The sequence below is a fragment of the Heterobasidion irregulare genome, assembly GCF_000320585.1.
Source record: "Heterobasidion irregulare TC 32-1 unplaced genomic scaffold scaffold_03, whole genome shotgun sequence".
In the NCBI taxonomy this organism is placed as follows: domain Eukaryota; kingdom Fungi; phylum Basidiomycota; class Agaricomycetes; order Russulales; family Bondarzewiaceae; genus Heterobasidion; species Heterobasidion irregulare.
In genome coordinates this window covers 1766838-1786323 of record NW_009258199.1, presented here as the reverse complement: position 1 = coordinate 1786323, position 19486 = coordinate 1766838, and the positions used below count along the sequence as shown (strand labels likewise).

General features: G+C 50.0%; 10 protein-coding genes across 10 annotated transcripts; 3 read left to right on the top strand and 7 right to left on the bottom strand.

Annotated features, from left to right (window-relative positions):
• Nucleotides 1–150: 150 nt before the first annotated feature.
• On the top strand, nt 151–1334 carry HETIRDRAFT_312052 (uncharacterized protein; the record flags this gene model as incomplete). Its single annotated transcript, XM_009545694.1, has 5 exons — nt 151–309; nt 388–564; nt 628–704; nt 804–928; nt 1033–1334. 5 exons carry the CDS (start codon nt 151–153, stop codon nt 1332–1334), a joined length of 840 nt encoding a protein of 279 aa, XP_009543989.1.
• Nucleotides 1335–1744: 410 nt separating this feature from the next.
• HETIRDRAFT_449818 (uncharacterized protein) lies at nt 1745–2561 on the bottom strand (the record flags this gene model as incomplete). The annotated part of the gene is made up of 6 exons (XM_009545693.1): nt 1745–1819; nt 1875–1997; nt 2054–2128; nt 2181–2228; nt 2282–2410; nt 2466–2561. The coding sequence occupies 6 exons, from the start codon at nt 2559–2561 to the stop codon at nt 1745–1747; spliced, it is 546 nt and encodes a 181-aa protein (XP_009543988.1).
• Nucleotides 2562–3777: 1216 nt separating this feature from the next.
• HETIRDRAFT_472844 (uncharacterized protein) lies at nt 3778–4282 on the bottom strand (the record flags this gene model as incomplete). The annotated part of the gene is made up of 2 exons (XM_009545692.1): nt 4235–4282; nt 3778–4185 (listed from the first exon to the last, which is right to left on the bottom strand). The coding sequence occupies exons 1-2, from the start codon at nt 4268–4270 to the stop codon at nt 3778–3780; spliced, it is 444 nt and encodes a 147-aa protein (XP_009543987.1). The 5' UTR covers nt 4271–4282.
• A 171-nt stretch (nt 4283–4453) lies between these two features.
• HETIRDRAFT_146842 (Metallo peptidase M28) lies at nt 4454–6737 on the top strand. The gene is made up of 17 exons (XM_009545691.1): nt 4454–4653; nt 4727–4764; nt 4823–4875; nt 4949–5056; nt 5108–5121; nt 5184–5228; nt 5284–5367; nt 5416–5483; nt 5537–5568; nt 5628–5740; nt 5795–5872; nt 5927–6000; nt 6057–6143; nt 6197–6240; nt 6293–6318; nt 6380–6399; nt 6448–6737. Exons 1-17 carry the CDS (start codon nt 4465–4467, stop codon nt 6551–6553), a joined length of 1179 nt encoding a protein of 392 aa, XP_009543986.1. The 5' UTR covers nt 4454–4464; the 3' UTR covers nt 6554–6737.
• HETIRDRAFT_425719 (uncharacterized protein) lies at nt 6488–9673 on the bottom strand (the record flags this gene model as incomplete). Its single annotated transcript, XM_009545690.1, has 12 exons — nt 6488–6726; nt 6761–6848; nt 6900–7142; nt 7177–7623; nt 7646–7808; nt 7868–8095; nt 8150–8546; nt 8599–8745; nt 8798–8941; nt 8994–9241; nt 9298–9321; nt 9378–9673. 12 exons carry the CDS (start codon nt 9671–9673, stop codon nt 6488–6490), a joined length of 2664 nt encoding a protein of 887 aa, XP_009543985.1.
• Nucleotides 9674–10657: 984 nt separating this feature from the next.
• On the top strand, nt 10658–11241 carry HETIRDRAFT_312271 (uncharacterized protein; the record flags this gene model as incomplete). The annotated part of the gene is made up of 4 exons (XM_009545689.1): nt 10658–10741; nt 10793–10863; nt 10936–10976; nt 11051–11241. The coding sequence occupies 4 exons, from the start codon at nt 10658–10660 to the stop codon at nt 11239–11241; spliced, it is 387 nt and encodes a 128-aa protein (XP_009543984.1).
• Nucleotides 11242–11533: 292 nt separating this feature from the next.
• HETIRDRAFT_408428 (uncharacterized protein) lies at nt 11534–11977 on the bottom strand (the record flags this gene model as incomplete). Its single annotated transcript, XM_009545688.1, has 1 exon — nt 11534–11977. The coding sequence occupies one exon, from the start codon at nt 11975–11977 to the stop codon at nt 11534–11536; it is 444 nt and encodes a 147-aa protein (XP_009543983.1).
• Nucleotides 11978–12660: 683 nt separating this feature from the next.
• On the bottom strand, nt 12661–14068 carry HETIRDRAFT_458128 (uncharacterized protein; the record flags this gene model as incomplete). The annotated part of the gene is made up of 5 exons (XM_009545687.1): nt 12661–13033; nt 13086–13427; nt 13486–13556; nt 13607–13958; nt 14015–14068. Coding segments are annotated over 5 exons (1191 nt in total), but the record flags the coding sequence as incomplete, so codon positions are not given.
• A 260-nt stretch (nt 14069–14328) lies between these two features.
• Nucleotides 14329–16733, bottom strand: HETIRDRAFT_48511 (uncharacterized protein; the record flags this gene model as incomplete). Its single annotated transcript, XM_009544946.1, has 15 exons — nt 14329–14502; nt 14560–14668; nt 14734–14861; nt 14920–14960; nt 15009–15042; nt 15097–15242; nt 15293–15505; nt 15558–15645; nt 15700–15733; nt 15806–15987; nt 16198–16227; nt 16282–16307; nt 16365–16446; nt 16502–16594; nt 16650–16733. The coding sequence occupies 15 exons, from the start codon at nt 16731–16733 to the stop codon at nt 14329–14331; spliced, it is 1464 nt and encodes a 487-aa protein (XP_009543241.1).
• Nucleotides 16734–17296: 563 nt separating this feature from the next.
• HETIRDRAFT_472835 (uncharacterized protein) lies at nt 17297–19401 on the bottom strand. The gene is made up of 2 exons (XM_009545686.1): nt 17443–19401; nt 17297–17382 (listed from the first exon to the last, which is right to left on the bottom strand). Exon 1 carries the CDS (start codon nt 19286–19288, stop codon nt 17540–17542), a length of 1749 nt encoding a protein of 582 aa, XP_009543981.1. The 5' UTR covers nt 19289–19401; the 3' UTR covers nt 17297–17382; nt 17443–17539.
• Nucleotides 19402–19486: the final 85 nt, after the last annotated feature.

Sequence of the window (19486 nt, the reverse complement as noted above, 5' to 3'; positions counted from 1 at the left end):
GTGATGTACGGTACTGAGTGCTGGCGTCCGCTGTCACACACTACCTTAGTGTTTGTTTGTGCGAGTTGTTGGTGAATGCAGGTCATGCTGACGACACCTAGAGGATATTTCACTTACACGGCTTGGCCAATCTCATTTATCGTCCCGAACATGGTGAAGCATCTGCCGCCCGTCGTCAAGCAGCTACTCTCATCTCGAAGCACACAATCATTGCCCAGCCCTCCTATACCTAAGCTGCATGCTGTTTTGACCAGCACGTTTAATGATGCTCAACAAAGAAAAGTTGAGAATGGATGGCTAGTGTTGTCTGTAAGCATCTGTTCGACAAATGCCTAATCGCAGTATCTCATTGGACTTGGCGCTGGCACTGGTGGATATCGACGATAGACATGTACACTCTTGACAGCGAACGTACCTTCTTCAATTGGCCACCTGTACAAGTTCACGACCAGAAAGGACTATAACGATGCTGGTTCTCGACGAAGTCTCCCCGAGGCAGTGATGAAAGCTGCCATCATGCGAGAATCGGCATTGAAGAGTACGATCTTTGTCGGTGTTCCTCGAGTACGTGGCTTCAGTATTCACTTGCGTGCAGTTGACGGACCTCGGCGAAACACCGCATTCTAGACGATTCTTGCCCTCTCGGGACTCATGGAAGTCGCCGAAGAGGATGTGAAGGGAATCCTGAGGACTGAATCACATAGGTATGTGATACATCGACATGAGCGAACATCTCTCAAAACGATCTGCGCTCGCATTTTGTCCGTGAATTACAATGCTGACGGATTGGCCGGGGCTTTAAGGACATCCACTCCCGAGAACATCAAGGCTGTTCTTTCGAGGGGACAGGCGCTGTGGAACTCGATTTACGCTCCGCACGAGGTGAAGCTTTACGACAAATTGGGTTCATACCACCCAGACTTCATCTGTGCGTCCGCCGCATCGTCTCCTTCACTGTAACGGAAACTTTGTTTTGCCTCCGATCATGACTCTGAGCCCCGAGCCCGATGCTGAGGGGACGCTCTGTTTTAGCGTTTATAATCCAGTCGTACGGCTCCGTCCTGGCACCCCTGCCTGGGGAGAATGAGCAAGGTAACCTCAGCCGGACTCTTGGTTCCGTTGTTGGCGTCGCTTGTCTGCGCACGGAAGGGGGAGTCGGACCCCAGCTCACAAGCCACGTTTTTGGCCTTCTGAAGGCCCGTACCGTGCAAGGTCTAAACGAGGAAGATAAATGGCTCTCCGGGGACGAAGGCACGGAATGGGTCATCCGCACCGTTGATACCCTTCTTGATGTTTTGCAACCGAAGAAATACCCGGCGACTGCCAAATTGTGACCTATCGTATGATCATGTCGTACCGTACTTGTCGTTGCGAAGATACTTTGCTTCGAATCGCAGCGTGTCTGTGTCGTTTTCCAGAAGCTTTCGGGATTGCATCTATCACACGTGGAGAAGAATTCTCTGACTCTGAAGTCTGACGGCGCCTGTTTCATTTACGGAAGCCTTCCAAGTGCCTGCCACTTGCGCCAACATGCACATTTGGTGAACATGTATTGGCCACATTTCATAGGCTGTCCCTCGATAGGGACCGCGTGACACTACATGTTGTACAACGGGCAAATACGTACATAAAACAACACATGATAACGAGGTTACGCCGAACGATCATACAGGGATGCTTTACATTTTCGATTCAGTCTGCCTTCAATCGTACAATAGAAAGTCCGTTTTCCCGCTAATACATATCACAGATTGAACGCCGAAGCGAAACGGTAAAGCATGGCCGTCACTGTGACGGTGTCCATGAGCGGAGGGTGCATCTGCGATTTCAATGAGCATCTCATCGAGCATCCTATAAACAACCGTATGGCATACCACGACACCAGCACCGGCCGCGCGAACAAAGTGCAGCTCGGCATGGACATCTCCAATTCCGGGATAGCGTACAGGGGAGGTGGGGCGAACAAATGCTATAATGTTGCTGTTGGGATCTTGTAACTGAGGTAGTGGAATGGTCAGAGAAGCCGGGAAGGGGTGCACGGCGTATGACTTACGACGATATCTTGGCTGGTCTGGCTTGGCCGCCAGCGATACTGAAAGCCGTCAGGGCCATTGAATACCCTGCAGTTCTAGACACAGAAGGTCAGGAGGGAAGACACGGATTTGAAACCAACTACGCACTGAGATGCGAGGGTCGCGACGGACGAGATCCGCCATTGGCACAATATGCTACTTGAACCGTACATCAAAATTCTTCGATGACAGAGATGATATTTCTGCACCTTTCCGATGACAGCACGTCCTAGGCCACCATTGGGTGCCCATTCGAGCTTGGCTACACGATCTTCTTTATTGGGTCGAATGGCACGCCACACTGTCGTGACACTCTGGCCTTGAGCGTTGGCTTCCGTCTAGTGCAACACAGTGTCAGGTGTGATCGTGGGCTCGTTATGCAGGATACCTCACGTGGAAGCGATAGACTACTCCCCAAGAGTTGAAGAGTTGGCTCTCACGGGGGTCTTGAGATGTCCAGGAAAGTACGTCGTTCGTGGTTGTGGACATGATGGTTGGGGGAGGAATTGTGCAGGTGGGGAGACTACGGCTGCTTCGAAAGCTGGCAGAACACGCCGAAGCACGTCTTCCTTTATATCAGGCCGGAGGCGACGATTTCTTGTTTTCGACTGATGGTGAACTGTACGATCGGGAACGTGGACGCAGTGACAGATAGAACTGAATACAAGGCCGCAAACGTGTCGACATGAGAAGGTGGACTTCATGATCTCTGCTCGAGCCTTGTTCAGCGGGGCAGGGCTCCAAATCCGTGTTCAGGCCGAGGCCAGCTTGATCGGCAACAACACGAGGGATAGGGTAAGCGCTCGGGTCGCAGGAGATGTGCGAAACGTACCATGGAAGAAGGGGAGAAGACGGAGAAATCTCCAGGAAGGGAACGAGAGAGATCTCGAAAAAAATGCGAGTTTTACCACAGAAAAAGGACGGGGAAATCCGGGGGTCGTTCAGTTGAGAAACAAGAGCGCCTTCAAATCGTTATTGACCAGCCTCCACGCGGTGAGGAAGAAACTGAATATGGCAAGTTGGAATCGACACTTTGGACACTGTCAAAACATCCCCCCGGTTTGCGTCTCCGCTGGATTGTGCGTGTCTACAGCGTGTCGGAAATACCTTACGCAGTACAAGGCGATGGAGATAAGAAAGTTCTGCTTGTTCGACCGCTGTAAACTCGACATGGCACATACCTGCCTTGACTAATGAATGACTGAGGAACACAATACTGTCCCATCCGGAATGAGCAATGTCGGCCATGAACTTTGGGCGACCACAGCATTGAATGGGAAGATACAACGTCTAGTCTCTCCTGGCCTGCCTGTCTCTCATGAGTGATAGAGCTTAATTTTATTTCGCCCAACTTAAATCGATCATCCATCTTTTGATATGTTTGGCATCTCCTTGGCCGTTCCGCGACGCTTACTCATCTTACCGTACTCGTATACACAATGCACTCTGCAGCTCCCCTCGACTTCTTGCGCCCCCGCGGATCACTCACCAGGATTGGAGTCTCTGCACCAATAGCGCCCTCAACGACTCCCAGCGCCGCTAATATCACGAGTGTATGTACAGCATGGTCTAACACAGATGGGGTTTCGGAGCGTGTCAGGGCAGGGCACCTGCTGAGAAGATCGAAGGGATCAGCAGCTGAACATGTGCATGAATGAGGAAACGCACACCGTGGATGCAACAATAGATGTAAGCCCAACGGGCGTTACGGTACAACTTGCACCCCCAAAGTCCGCGCCGATGAAATGATTGTGCTCGCGATAGCCTCGAGCCTCAAGTGTTTGAGATGCTCATCAGTAGCCTTGATCTTCGCAATCTCATACACGTGTTTGAGACTGATGGTGCCAACGATCTCGTGGCCGGGGCGGCCAGTACCTTTCTCAATACCGGCCGCTTTCTTGAGGAAATACGAAGTCGGAGGTGTCTTCGTGATAAATGTGAACGAACGGTCTGGCTGTATGGTTATGAGGGTCGGGGTAGGGATTCCAGGCTCAAGGTGTGCCGTTCGAGCATTGAACTCCTTACAGAAGTCCATCGACTTGACACCGCGAGCACCGAGCGCGGGGCCGACTGGTGGTGTCGGAGCGGCTTTGCCTGCGGAGATCAAGATGCGCTGGAGCAAATAAGAATGATGACAGTTGTGAGCAATTCAAAGTACACACCACAACCTGTGCTTTCGCATTAGCAGCCCTGGACATATTGTATAGGATAAAAACCGTGAGTCAATGATTCGGGTGACGAGCAAACTGGACGTGTAAACTTTTGACGCATTTCTCACGTGGTGATTGTTGGTCCTTTCGCCCTTCTGGCCGTGTCCAAAACGGGTAACGTCTGGATACACACTGTGCGAGACGTCACCACTTGTCAACTTACTCTTTGCTCGTCCATCACCATGAAGTCCTTGTTCGGTTTTGTCGTCCTTGCATGCGCTGTTGTTGCTCTTCCTTCTCAGTCCCCATTGATTGTTAACGAAGTGCTCAATCTTGATTCCTTCGCCGATGGGTTCGACTTGGATTTGAACAGCCTTAGATTAGTCCAGATGGAGGGTCAGTCACCCGTCTGGATGACTGAATTAGAGAAGGTGACTTTCCACTTTGTATCTAGCCGAGGGGTCTCTTACCCCCGAATTACACGATCCACTCACAACCCGCCAGATTCACGCCAAAGCGCAAGGCATCAAGTTCTTCGACATGTAATTGTAGTTTCATCTAATCATGACTCATGTGACTTATCATGCGTTACAACACTAGTACTGAAGCGCGCGAGTTAGGGTACTCTGCTCATTTCCGGGAGAAGACGCTATGTATGTCTGTCCAGCTTTAGGAGCGGTCAGTAATGGCTCAGCATATCCACTCAATCGATACTTTGAACCTTAGCATACCCAACTCCCAACGCCACTGAACAGGTCAAAGGCGTCCTCCGGACACTCTCGACCGAAGGTCCCAAGGAGAATTTGGAGAAGCTGAGTAGCTTCCGCACGAGATGTATGTGCTTTATGACCTTCTGCCTTTTGCGCTTGCTGATCAAGTAGCCAGATTACCGCAGTGACGTAAGTGAACGACCTTGGAGAGCAAATTTGATTTCTCAAAAGTTGTGTACCTTGGGTTACAGACTGGACGTCAAAGTCAGCAGTGGCTATATTCCAAGATATCTGAGGTTTTTCTCTCCTTTCCATATGATTGAATTTCTTATGACCAAATCCCCTTTGCAGATCACTGCAACATATGCTTCTAAGGGACTTCAGAAGAATATCAAGCAGTCGGAACATGTCCATCCTTGGGGTCAGAACTCGATCGTAAGCAGCCTCATTGTCCGAACCAGTCTAGCATTGATCTTCCGTTAGATTGTCCGAATCAACGGATCTTCTCCGACGGACGATGGTGTTGTGATCATAAGTGCCCATCAAGATAGGTGAGCTTCTGACAACATGCAATCTACTCCGTATTGATACTTATCTGCTGCAGCACCAACATGTGGCCTTTCTTACCAGCGCCAGGTAAGAAGTCACATTTAGCAATTGCGTTTGTGATATAACTTTTGGATTCATTTCGGTAGGAGCCGACGACGACGGGTCGGGTACAGTTACGATCCTGGAATCTTATCGTGCTTTAATTGCTTCGGACTTCCGTCCCGTACAACACGTCGAATTTCATTGGTACTCTGCAGAGGTCGTACATTGCCATTCAAAGCTTTTTGATATACTTACAACTCTTCCAATCCAGGAGGGCGGCCTACTCGGATCACAGGCGGTAGCCAAAGCTTACGAGGAACGTTCAGCGAACGTCCTTGCAATGAGTCAGGTGCCTGCCACGCTGCCGCCGGTCCTCATTCTCGTGCTCATCGATACCAATTAGTTTGACATGACAGCATGGGTCAAGCGAGGAACGCGGGAGGAAGTGGGGATCATTACCGATTACGTGGACGCCGGGTCAGTCAGGCGAATTGTGATTTTGAGAGCACTGCTGAATCCTGAATTCCACACAGATTGACGGAATTCAACAAACAACTTGTCGACGCGTATTTAGACATCCCTTACGTTGAGACCAAGTGCGGATATGCGTGCAGTGATCAGTATGTGTCTGCATCACTTGATCCGACTGTGCTTTTATTCAAACTTTCCGCAGCGCATCGTGGGGCAAGGCTGGATACCCAAGTTCATTCACTATAGGCTAGTCTGATATCGTCTTCGTCCATTCACACACTCATCATCTCGCTTACAGAAAGCAGTTTCGAGAACTCGAACAAGGTATGTCGACTGTGCATCAAGTTGTCAGTAACAGATTTTGACGCGCAGATCCTCAAATCAGAACATCCACTCAACTAACGAGTAAGAAATGTCTTTCATACTAAGTTGTCCGCTAATCTTGCCTGACAGTCGTATCGATATCTCCGACGAGTTCAGTTTCTTGCATATGCTACAATTCTCCAAGCTTGCGGTTGCTTTCGCCATCGAGCTGGGAGGCTGGACGAAGAGCAGCTGAAGGCAACCAGGCTATAACGCATGCTCTCACTCCTGAACCGAATCTGATGCGCACTCGCCTCTTGTCTCCGGTAACGATTGCAATGGTCTCTTTTGACAACTCCATTGGCGGTATTGGACTACGTAGCGGCTTGTATAAGGAGACATGAAAGAAACGCGCATTATGCACTTTTACTGAACGCGCTAAACAAAGTCAGTCTATTCGCACTGTAGGCTACAACGTCCGATCCAGCGAAAGCAGCGTGTGTGACAGGCTTTGGGTCCTGCACTTCGCATGAAAGTTTCAAAACAGGCCTCTGAAAGACAATGTGGATCTAGATAGCGGGGTCCACGGGAGAAGTACTTACTTCAGCGTTTCGAAAGTCCCAGAGCTTCACTGTTCCATCCTGGTAACCTCGTGCGAAATAGCAAAGGTAGCTACTCCCACGGTAATACCGGTTGTCGAGAGCGCCGTTACTCTTGATATCACACCTATGGCCGAAACTCATGCAAGGCTCTCGATCGAAACCGTGTTGGCGAAGATCGAATATCTGGATTTGGCGATGGATGTGCTCAACCTGGCAGTTATGGAACGCGGACGTATCAGCATGCTGCAGTCGAATGGAGGTCATTGTGGAAACTAACTTCGAGGATCACCAGGTTTGGATCTTCGAGCGAGGCGTGAATCTGACGCACGTTGTTTGACATCATTGTGGAGGTATACCTGTAAGTGGACATGTGTTTGGACGTCGACAGCTTCCGGCCAGCTGCAGACAGGAGACTGTTATCCGCCGAGCGATAAGCCAGCGCGATTACGCTGCTAGACTGCTCGAACTGCTCTAGCTTGTGGATACGTCGCGTGTAATATTTGGCGCCTTGAGAGCGGATGGTCCAAAGGAACACGAATCCATCATATCCACCTGACGCAAACATGAACTCTGAGTCATCGCCGGAAATTGCAGCCAAAGCACTGATGCCTCGATTTCTTTTAGCAATGCCAGTGACCGTCTCCTGTACCATGCTATGAGCCTGGTCAGGTAGTTCAACTCGTCGGGGGTGCCTGTCCTGGTGGCGCGTCAGCCGTGTCCCTTCCTTAGCGTCGATATAAACATACCGGTCTTATGGGAGGGATCAGAGATATCTGGGAAGGTCTATGATTGTCCCCATTGAATCCGTATCCAATAATTGCAGTGTTCGCAATGATGGTCACATCTTGCACATTACGGCCGTCATTGTCCTCAGAATCAGCAGGCAAGGAATATTTAGAAATTCTATGGCTACCAAAGGATGCGCTTAGCTCACTTGCTATCCGCAGTCGCAACACAACTGGACGCACTAGTGAGGGTTTGTCGGGGTCGGTCGATGGATAAATTGCAGTTCTGAACGAAGGTTCACCGTCATGAGGGGTGCGGAGGAGTTTGAAGGAACGATAACGCGTCTAGCGCGAGCATAACTTCCTCTAGGTATTGGTATAACCTGGAGATCCTTGGAAGGGACAGTTGGGATTAGTGAGGGCTTTTCCGCCTGACTTCCAGGTTTCGCTATGTGTTTTGTTTTCTTGGTGCTGGTTGATAAAAAAGAATGTGAGTTTACCCTGTTGGAACGAGAAAAGGCTGACGAAATGTCGGTTGATGATCTATTCGATGTTGGGCGACTAGCGGTTCCCTGCGAAACAACCTGCAGTTCGTGCTGGGCAAAATCTTCCCAACCGCCAGACCCAGATTCGTCCACTGAACTATCCGACTCTTCGGCTGGGGAGTTGTCCAAATTGTGTTCTTGGTGGAGATTTTCAAATCCTTCGTTTATAGATGAATATAAGTCATCGTTGCTTTCAGCGATGAGTGCTTGAGCCGTCCTAAACGGGGATGGTGTGTATATTTCATGCTCCTCAGTGAATGTAGCGCGTACGCCCAGTTCACTATCAGAATCGTGAATGGCTAAACCGACGTTCGAAGCTTGGATGTCGATGTCATTCACTGCTCGTTTCTTTGCAGGAGTGCTTGTGAGCTCATTATCTATGGAGCCAAATTAGTGTTCTGACAACACAGTTACGACACTCCTTCATACCATCAGCAAGCTGAGCTATGAGTGTAAATGGGTCGTTGCGAGACATGATGCTGCCTCGATTTATGGTACCGGAGCCTAGACCCAGACCAGGTATATCGATATCTCGCTCTAAAATAGGGTTGCGAACGAGTGAAGAGGGTGTGCCATCTGTAACTTGGAGTTAGCATTTTAACGTCGCAGATATAGCACTACTTCATACCATCAGCAAGCTCGTCGACTTCGTCAGCATCGCTACGAGGCGCAAGGCTGCCTCTGTCCGCAGTTCCATAGTATAGACCCAAACCAGGTATATCAATATCTTGCTCTGAGTCAGGGTTGTGGACGAGCGAAGATGATGCGTCATCTGTAACTTGGAGTTGGCAATCTAGCGTCACAAATATAGCACTTCTTCGTACCAGCAGCAAGCTCGTCGACTTCGTCAGCATCGCTGCGAGGCACAAGGCTGCCTCTGTCCACAGTTCCGTAATATAGACCTAGACCAAGTATGTCCGAATCTGGCTCCGATTTAGAGTTGCGCACGAGTGAGAAGGATGTCGATCTTGAGACTGTTTTTCGGGCAAAGTTTGGGCATTCAACCCCCATCTCAAATTTACCCTTCTCTTCAAACCCGAGAAAATTGTCCTTGATGGAGTGATCCGATATCCTATCAGGTAGAGTCAGTAGAACGAACAATGAGCGTTTTTATGGTATTGAGCGTACCACTTGATTTGAATTGGGTCTGAGCTAGGAGGTTGTATCTGTGACAAAAAGTGATGATGCAGCGTATCATGCACACTCACCGCATGTTGACTCCATGCTCCAAATCGACTCTCCTGCCCTGGCTCGCTAGCTCCTCTATAGATCTCTGAATGGCAGCGTTCGCAATTGTTCGATATTCAGGGCTTTGCTGATGAAGGCCGATGCATTCTTCCGGTAAAACTACATGAAGGATACCACGCGATGGGGGCTTTTGAGATGGAGCAGGGTCTGGAGAGCCATACTCCAACTTGATTTTCCTCGCGTAGCTTTCTTGTAAGTCAGCATGTGAGGAACCACGTTTAAGAGAGGCACGTTCGAGGAATATCAGAGTATCCATGCATAGGAGACTGCTAGTGAGTTAGAGGCGGGTTGAAGCTGAAGGGCGATCAGCTTGAATTCTCTGGATTGCTGAGGCAAATATGCGTTGGTGGCAAAGCCTGACCGGCAACTACCGTGTCGTTCTTCAAATTCAAACATCAGATGACGCTAGATGACGGCGCAATTGTTTCACAGCCGATTCCAACAGTTTCTAACGTACTCTACTCAGGTGAGGTTGCGAAGCGGTGTTGATGCCGTGTGTGCCCAGCTGTGTTTGCGGACTCTTTCCTGGCCACCGCGTCCTGACTCCCAACTGCCGATCAAACACGCCTCTATGGTGCAAAGCGGCGTCCTGCCCCGCCGCAACACAAGTTGAGGACCGGTGGAGCGAATGGCTCTCCCCATCTGTGGGATCTGATCTTGGAGCGGGTCGTCAGCACCACGGAAGTCTCAAACTCTCTACCATGCACATAACATGCCACTTCTGTCCTGCTTGAAGTACCTTGACGTGCGATGCTGCTTGCGTAACATTGAAGGATCGCACATTGCAGGCTGGCCGCTGCGGCTCGAGCTAACGGATTATGGATGTGTTTCACAGGTGGCTGTTCAGATATTTAGATACAACATCCATCCATGCATGGCACATTCATAGGATATGAGTGTTCGGTGGCATGTATAGCGCAGGCTGTTAACCATAACCTCATTCTTGGGTTGCATCCGACGACTTGCCTTTCGTCTTGATGCTCCGTATAGAATAACTTACCACAAGCGTCTTCGTGAATTCTTGGTATATTGAAAAAGTCCTTCCAAAAATACGGCGTGGCTGTGATGAACAGCACAGCTAACAAGCTCGATGTGTCATGGGGTCTTCGTTCGACAGCCGGTTCCGTCCGTTAACGCTTGTTCACGTCTATCTTCAAGGCTTCATTGAACAGGGGTGAGCATTCTCGAAACTTATTTATACGGTGCATCGTGTTTGATAGTATCTTGACATCAGTATAGGATGTCGTCAGCGCATGCACAACGCGCTCGCAGGCGTGAAGAGGTTGATCAGGCTTATCGGCTCCAGGTTAGAGCGGGTATGGTGGTATGTCTCAGCATTGACGGGCCTCAGAATTATTGTGCTCAGCTAGTTTAGGGGGCTGCACAGTATGGTGCTTTTGGTCTTGGTCTCGCGACAATAACCCATCACTCTTGGCCTTTCTTCCGGTACGCCAGATACTCCTCAAACATTGTTGCATAATGCACATTGGTTGTTGATGCCATTCTGTTCTCAAATAGACGCCAGACCCTCGCATTTAAGGGCTTTCTGGTATCATGCAGTAAGTCCAAGAATGCATCTGGTACTGCAGAGTGGATGTTCACAATATACTGCTCGCCTGTACACCAACTCCAGTCACGATCTACGGCCTTGTCACAGCTGCCGACGAAGCACTGCTGTCGCATGAACACAAGCAACGCTTAGAGGAAACCCATCTCCGCCGTGAAGCTCGAATCGATCTGGCGCGTCGCGGTATGGTTGCTACAGAAACCGAGATTTCGAAATGGAAGGCTGAGAGAGAGGCCCAAGCAGGACACCCAAAGTAGACTGGTATGCTCTCTTCTGCGCCTATTCTTCTGCCCTAACCATTGCATCATTAGCCATGGGTTTGACCAATAAATATATACGTGTTTGTGTCTACAAATATGTCTTGCTTGACGAATGCGTGAGGCAGAGCAAGTATGCAAGAATCTGTGAATTCGATGAAAACGAAGTCCGCGAATATCAATGACAAGACCAGAGCGGAACGACAGGATGAGAAGAACATCGTCACGTCTGAGAAATCTCCCAAATTTTCTATTTACAGCTAAAAAGCACTTATACCCACATATGCGAGACTCAATACCCGCCCTGCTGCTCATACGTACGCATCTCACCAGATGGCAGCCATTGCGAGCGTCCTATAGGTCCCGTTATCTGCGCTGGAGGTCTGGGGGGAGGGCCAGGGTAGAACCCGTGGCTTTGCTGCACTGGAGGGCGCGGAGTTTGATATTGGATGTGCGAGTTCGAAACCAACAAGGGTGGAGGGGGAATGGGTTGGTAGATCGGCTGTTGTTGAGGTACGCCTGATGGTGGTTGTGGCAAAGGAAGACTATGGCGACCCGATGTTGCACGTAAGTGACCCTGTGTTGAAGGAGTAGACGATGAAGGAGAGAGTGCTGAAGAACTAGGTGAGGCTGGTGGCAGATATGATTGGCGTGAGCTCGGGACGGATATCAGTTGCAAAGGCTGAGGGGGTAGTGGAGGCGGAGGCGGAATATGGGTATAGGGTTGAGAAGGCATGGTGCTGTTCCCATGCTTGGGAGGGCTATAGGAACTCGGGCGTAAAGGGCCTGGGGGACCAGGTGGAGTAGGTAGAGGGGCGTGTTGTTGGATAGCAGGGTGGTGCTGTCCGTAATTTGAGGAAGCTTGTTGAAGCGCAGACTGTCCATATTGAGTCATAGATGGGCCGGAAAGTTGTCCGTAACCTTGTGAGGGAAGGCTGGGCGGAAGGGAAGGCTGGCCGTAACCTTGTGGTTGCTGAGGCAACGGCCTTGACCCAGAAGGAAGCTGAGAAGCTCCAGGAACAGGAGGCACGTTATGTTCGGGTTGTGGAGGAGTTGAGGGACTGTAGTCTCTGTAAGATTGCGGAGGCGCCGAATGCGAATGCGTTTGTATGGAGAGATTAGACTGCGATGATGGGGGTGGAGGTGCGTGTTGCCCAGGAGGCGGGGCGGCCGGCGGAGGAGCTGCGTAACCGGGAAACTGTGTGTAAGAGGGCTGTGGGGACACGTTAGGCTGAGATTGGTAGAATGAACCAGAAGATGGAACAGGTGTCAAGGACGGCGGGTACACGGGTGGTACCGGCGTCTGCGCCGGCAACGGCACTTGGATGGACGGAGTCGATGTATAATTCGAGAGTACCGGAGGGTGGACATATCCGGATGGGGGTACTGGGGTACGACCCCGCGTTGGTGCCAGGCCGGATGGGTCAGACATATGTGACGGCAACGTGAGAGACAACGGCTCAGAGGTAGAGGGCACGGGCATGAACCCTGATGATGCCGTAGGTACACTATAACGCGGACCACGATGTTGTTGTGATGGATAAGAGAAGGTAGACATTTGAGGGCCAGGCTCATATGGTGCTTGATAACTTGACTGTGGGCGATATGTGTAACTTGTCGAAACTGAGTCAGCGCTGTATTGCTGTCCGGGCGGTATGGATTGATCATATGAGTGCAGAGCTCTGTCGGGCCAGGAGTTGTCTGCCTCTGGGAAATTACGGGAAGATGTCGAAGAAGGGAGAGAGTAACCTGCCGAAGTAGCAGGCCTTGCAGGAAAACCACTTTGATTCTGCTGTTGAGCCAGACATAAGTGAACAAGCAATCAAAAGTAATAAAGCACTCACAGGATAGGTCTCCCTCCTTCCCCTCGGCTCTGACACTCCTAGCTCACCAAAATCGCTTGTGATTTGGTCGACTGAAGATATGCGTGGTGATCGCCCCCTGACAGTGTGCTCATAAGGTGGCACATACAGATCTACTTGTACATGGGATGAGGATGGTCTCAAAGAGGACGGCAGCGAATCCCACTGAGAGTCCTCGGACGCAAAGCTGCCAGATAACGAAGTTGCGCGCGACGGCCTAGATTGTCTAGATGCATCGCCAGATGGAGCGAATGACCCAGGTCCGCCATATTGTTTGAGTATCTTACTTGGCTTTGGCGTGACCTTCTTCTCCGGAGGACGCTCCTATGCATATGAGTTCAGACTTGTAGATCAAGGTCTACAGAAGTTGGGTGACGCGTACGTTAGACCAAAATGTTAACTCAAGGTACACTTCGCCGCAGTACTTGTCTTTGTTGGTGAGAGTGAACCATTCTACGCTGGCGATTTCAGGAAGGATAATGTGCACAAATGAATGTACGTACCATCGGTCTCTCCCTTGGTCAAAACCTCTGTCAGATCTACTATAGCCTCACCAATGAGATCAGGCTCCCTCGGATCATCAGCGAAGCATGCAATGGCCATATTCTTTGCGCCCTTGATCCTCTTTGAAGGCCGGCCATTCTTTGGAGGAGGGGGAGGAGGAGAGCCGTCCCCAGTGGTAGTGCGCGCTAGTTCATCCTCAACATCTTCATAGAGCGTGAACCGAATCTCTTCGTCCCACTCCGGATGCTGGCCACCTCGCTTGATGGCCTTGGTCCTACGTTTCTCCCCGTTTAGTTCGATAGAGCAGTATGGATCCTGCTTTCCGATGTGTCTCTTGTTAGGTAGATTTCGCTGACAATGCCTGCTAGTGAACGATTGCGCGCAGTACAAAGGACGGTGCCGCTTACAGCTTTAAGGATGACAGCAATGAGGGTTCCGATTTCACGCGAGTCAGAGGACATGAATTAGACAGTTAATCGGGCAAGGATGGAGGTTTCAGTGATGGCTTCAGACCAGCAGCATAGGGATCTCGTCGAGTACCCACAACTCACCTCTTGGTTGTGTCAACTGTCACCTCCAGTCACCAACAACACATCCAAACGGAGAATTCGTCACGTGAAGTCAGGTTAGACCGGTAGGGTTAAGGCTGATCAAAGCGAGCATGTTTTATGTTCTCCTAATCCACTAAAAAGCGAACTCCAGACAATTGTTTGTACATGAATCATCCAGACAAGTTGCTCCGAGAATCAGTGAATATTAGGTGAGGTTTACGTTCTGCTAGATCGAGAATCATTTCCGCGAAATAGCTGTTAGCCCAAGCAAACCAGGGACGAGTATAATCCGAGTTATTGTATATGTTTTGCGATTCATGGATGAGCCCCAGACCAGCCGTGTTCTGAAAATGGTGTGAGTAGAATACACGACACACGCTTTTAATGACGGTGGTATTCACGTTAGCGATCAGGTAGAGAGATTGATGGATTTCCTCGTCATCGTCTGTGCCGAAGATGGCAGATATTTGAGACATCAACCAGGGATGCCAAGCATCGACGTGAGGTCCCCTGTTTCGCAGTTCATCAATCAGATTCGATTTTTCACCGGAGGGGTTTGTAAAAGAGAGACATACCCGATGCCCTGGAAGCTCTTCCCGGCCGCATAATATGGATTGCGCCGAGACAACAGCAGCTTCCTAGTGGTCACGTATGTCGGATCGCTTTTATCGAGGAACCCAAGGTATGGCAAGGAAAGCAATGACTGTGGGAGTCGGACTGAAATACATAGAAAAGAGCTTTGAAGGGGACTTGTGACTTACTGGAACATTAGCGTCATCCATCACATATCTTCCGCCAAACCCTAAGAAGAATTAGAGGGGATTCAAATCGTTGAATCATAGACACAAACCGTTGGTCTCGTACGCGAAAATACCATCGACAACCTAATCAATGTATCGTGAATACACGTCGAACAGATCAAGAGGATCACGCCTGACTGTGTGATTCCAAATCGCTTTCTTAATTGTCGAACTGTATTTCTTTGCAAGTTTGCTGACATTCTTGAGCTGTTGAACTTGATCTAGCATGCTCGCTAAATGTCCAAGCTCGACGCTGAGCATCGCGTTCGCGGGCGTCAAGAACGCTGAGAGATATGATTAAAACAAAGCTTCGAGACAATTGTCAGGAATATACCATATGTGCTTAGGTCGTCTGATGGTCTATGATGCGTTCCTACCAGCCCATTGTACGCCTTCGGTTCACCATTGCCGTCGTTGTTGACAGCAGGAGAGAGCGCTCCATTGCCGCCTGTCCAATTATAATACGAGACAAAATTAAAGTCGTCATCAAAGGAGCTTTGCGATTGCTCCCAAATGACGCGGAATATCTGATCAATAGCCCAAGCCCCTGTCCGAATTATTGTTATATCGGTATCTAGTCACCAAAACTGAGGTCTCACAGTTTTGATTCATGAAGGAAGAGTCGTTGGTCGCTTGGTAGTATGACCTTGAGAGTTTGATGAAACCGCACAATGAATCAATTTCGTACTAATAAATCTGATCAAGAAAGAAAAAAGAGGAAATATGTGAGTCTGACCATACCTTGCACTCGAACACAGTCTGATTGTCCACCGGTCTGTGATTGAGAAACGCATAAGTGTCACACTTCACTTGTATAACAGATAGCAAGATGATCCGATATACGCACGGGTTCACAGTGACACCATCAGCCCAATCATTGTGAGAAGGACTTAAACCGCTTTCTGGTGGAGGCTGGAACGCGCCGCAATATGGGTATTGGAATATGTATCGCGCCTCATTGTTAATGACGGCTTTGACGAGTAAAGCCAATTCCGGATCAGTGGACAAAAGAGACCGATACACGACAAGCTAGATAAGGTTTGCATCAATGATGAGCACGAATCATGAGGAATGCGCTGGCATACCTGGTTAGCTGTGTCTCGAAGCCACTGTGCCCTGGAATAGTAATTTGTTTAGCTATGACACGGGAGGTCATCCAAGAAATGTGGTACGTTATATCCTATAGATCAACATGAATATTTATATGACGCAGTACACAAAACAACGATGGCAGCTTACACCGGTGATGATGAAAGCCAAATTTTCGGTCTATAAAGTAAGGAAATAAAGATACATTCGAAAAAGGACATGGACGCAACGCACAGAGTTGAAGTACCTGATCGTGGTGTCTGCACCAAGTCAATTCTGGCATGGTTGTCTGTACCCTCATTACTAGATAAACATACCAAGGGTGTTGGGGAAGGTATTCTCGAACAAACGAGCAATGTCAGGGTCTTTAAAACGTGACTTCATGTCATCAATCACTCTCTGTTTGTGAGACCCGTTGAAGTGAGTGATCTATCGTCCGACCTGACCTACTCACTTCGACTGCAGAACTGTTGAACGTGCGGCATTCCAGTGCAGGCCTCATATACGGCAAAGACAAAGGACCTGAAGATATAACTCCATGCGGCGTCTAAATGAGATCAACAGCTTCGGTGGTCGTGCATTTGTATAGATACAATACGCACTTGAGCATATATCGTATAATCTGGACAACCCTGCGCAATCACCGAGGAAACTCCTCCAAAGATTCCCAGAATTGTCGCCCTCATCACCTTCATGCTTGCGGGCGATACCATGCCGAAGCTGCGGTCGAGCAACCCTAGAGCCCAGCCTTTTATACTCTCGATCATCGTGACCGCCAGTGTCAAGAAGTTCTGGAGTAACATGACTGGTTTCGGTCCGTAGAATCGTGATCTCGAGACACATGATCGCATCCGAAATTAGCTCAAAGGGCGTGAGAACCCGTCCTTGACGGTTGAGCGAGATGTTGCACAACGTTGTGTGGCAGCAGCAGCAAGCCATTGTCCAATTATGGTGGATGCGAACCTTCACGTGTGTGCCACAGCACGATGAGAGGCGTCTGGCTTGAACGCTGATCGACTGTTCGCCAAGAATGCAATCACGATTATGGGGCCAACAGGCGATACCTACTTCGAAACGTCGATGAGTAGGCTACTGACGAGAAGATCGATCAAACTACAGATGTAGGGATCTGTGAATAAAACTAAGTAATGCAGAAGTCCCGAAGGGACTAGAAGGGTGGACTCAATTGCCTGGGCATGGAATAGCTTACAGTAGATGACGGGGTATCGTTAAACAAGTCGTATTCAAGGAGAGTTATACCGGCGTGCATTGAATGATTGAATGAAGGAAAGCAGATTCCTCGTCCGCAAGAAACGATAGCATAAATTACAAACACTGTTCGAACAAATGAAAGGGTAAGCTGAGGTTGTGAGCAACAAGGCCTGCTGAACTCACTGAGACGATGAAATGATACGTCAAAGACAGTCTTATGTCATAAAAGAAGTGCTGTCGCGCCTCGCAATCAACTTCCTTGTGAGATCTAAGATGAATGCTAGGCCGATGTTGTCGTGTCACCGATCTGGATGCGCGGCGAGTCCATCGACACCCGTATGACAGGACGAGAGACAGCTTCCGCAGATGAACTGACGGGGTTCGACGAACTTTGCGCTTGAGATGAGGAAGGCGATGCTCTCTCGCCGAAACGCTCATGCGGAGTCGATCCAGAGCCAGCGGTCGAGGCGTCCGTCTCTCTTTGCGAGTCGGCATGGACAACATTACCTCCGCCACTGTCGTCATCCGCCTCATGCTTGCGTGTAGCATGATCGTGATCGTCGCCCTCCTCCTCATCCGAATCCTGCTCGGATTGGTCGCCCTCTTCATAACCGGGAAAATTTCCACCGGTTCTGAGACTCGCAGACCACAGACTCCTGTCTCTCAGCATAGACGGCGTACTCGGGCCCATTCCAACGACGCTCCCATTGCCCATTCTGGCGCTCCACCCACTCGCCTCGCTCTCCCAGCTTCCCCTTCTTGAGCTTCTCGGCCTTAAAGCGCGGACACTCGCATCTGCCTCACCTTCGGCATCAAGGTCGTCACCGAGCACAAAATGGCTTGAACGGTCCTCTGTGACGAATCGGCTCCCTCCAAAGTGGGAGAGATGAGACACAGACACGGTATCCGTAGTACCACCGACAACTCCTATTCGGGCACCAGGAAATGCGAATGCAGAAGATGCCAGCGTGAGCATTGAAGCGTTGTCAGGGGGAGGAGAAGAAGGATGAGGATTGTTTCGAGGGTGATGTGTTGTGTGCTGAGGGGCTTGCAATGGATGGTTCGGATAGCCTGCAGTCTGGGCCATAATGTTGAGGGAGTTTTGAACAGAAGAAGACGGAGAGGGAGGTAAAGCTGAGAAGGTGATGGATCCGCCACCATTGGAGCCTCCTGCCGAAGAAGATCGTATATGAGCGGGTATTCTCTGTGCTGGAGAGGCTCCCGCAGGTGATGGTGCTTGAGCAATGTGAGCCATACCATTCGTGAGGTCTACGCTGAGCAAAGTGGTGGGCTTTGTGCTCGCGGCTATGCTTTTGAACGTGCGAGGATCTGAAAGGTAGGACGATGACGATCGAGACGGTGAGGGTGAAGGAGGGGAGCTGGGGGGCAGGGGCCTGACAGAAGCGTCCTCGTCTGCTTCGAGATTGCTGGCTGGGGACCACATAGAGTCTCGAGCGAGCGATGAACGATAGGTTGAAATGTCGCCATGCGTCTCCGCATCTGCAAGACTCTCCGGCTCATCTCCATTCAAAGAAATCGGCGCAGGCTTCGCAAGGGCCTGACTATGGCCGTTCCGTCTAATATCCTTGTCACCGCTCTCTCCTGGGTGTAAGGGGGTCGATTGAACCCTGCTAAGATCCCTAAAGCCGTCCGGTAGCGTAGGTCTCCTCTTCTCCCGATTCGATATATTGGAACCATTCGAGTTCCGTCCACGAACGCTATCAGATGCTCGACGAGGCCGCACAGTACCAGCCAACTTCCGTTGGAACCAATCGATAATGGGCTTGCTTGAACGACGAGCGACCTTCTTCGTTTGTGGTTGTGGCTGAGAATGTTGAGACTGCTGAGCGATTAGTTGGGAGGGTGATGGCGTAGAGGGGTCTTGCTGAGCTTGTATAGTTGAAGAGGGCAGCGCCGGAAATTGAGATGAGGGAGGCTTCTCCTTGGAATTGCGAGGTGTCTTGGTCGTATTCGACTTTACGGTGTTGGTGCGAGGGGCATCAGCATCAGCGGATGATGGGACGGGCATGATGAGGAGAAGTAAACAAGAATGCTGTAAAGTATGATAATGGCTAGTTGGAGAAGGCGACTATGACACGAAGAAGTCTTAAGATATCTGAGAGAGTCGCCGGGACGTGCAGAGAGTGTGGGTGGTCGCGGCATCATTACCGCAAGTTGGGCAACGCATCAGTCGCACCGTGGGAAACTCTCATTCGGAGTGCAGGCT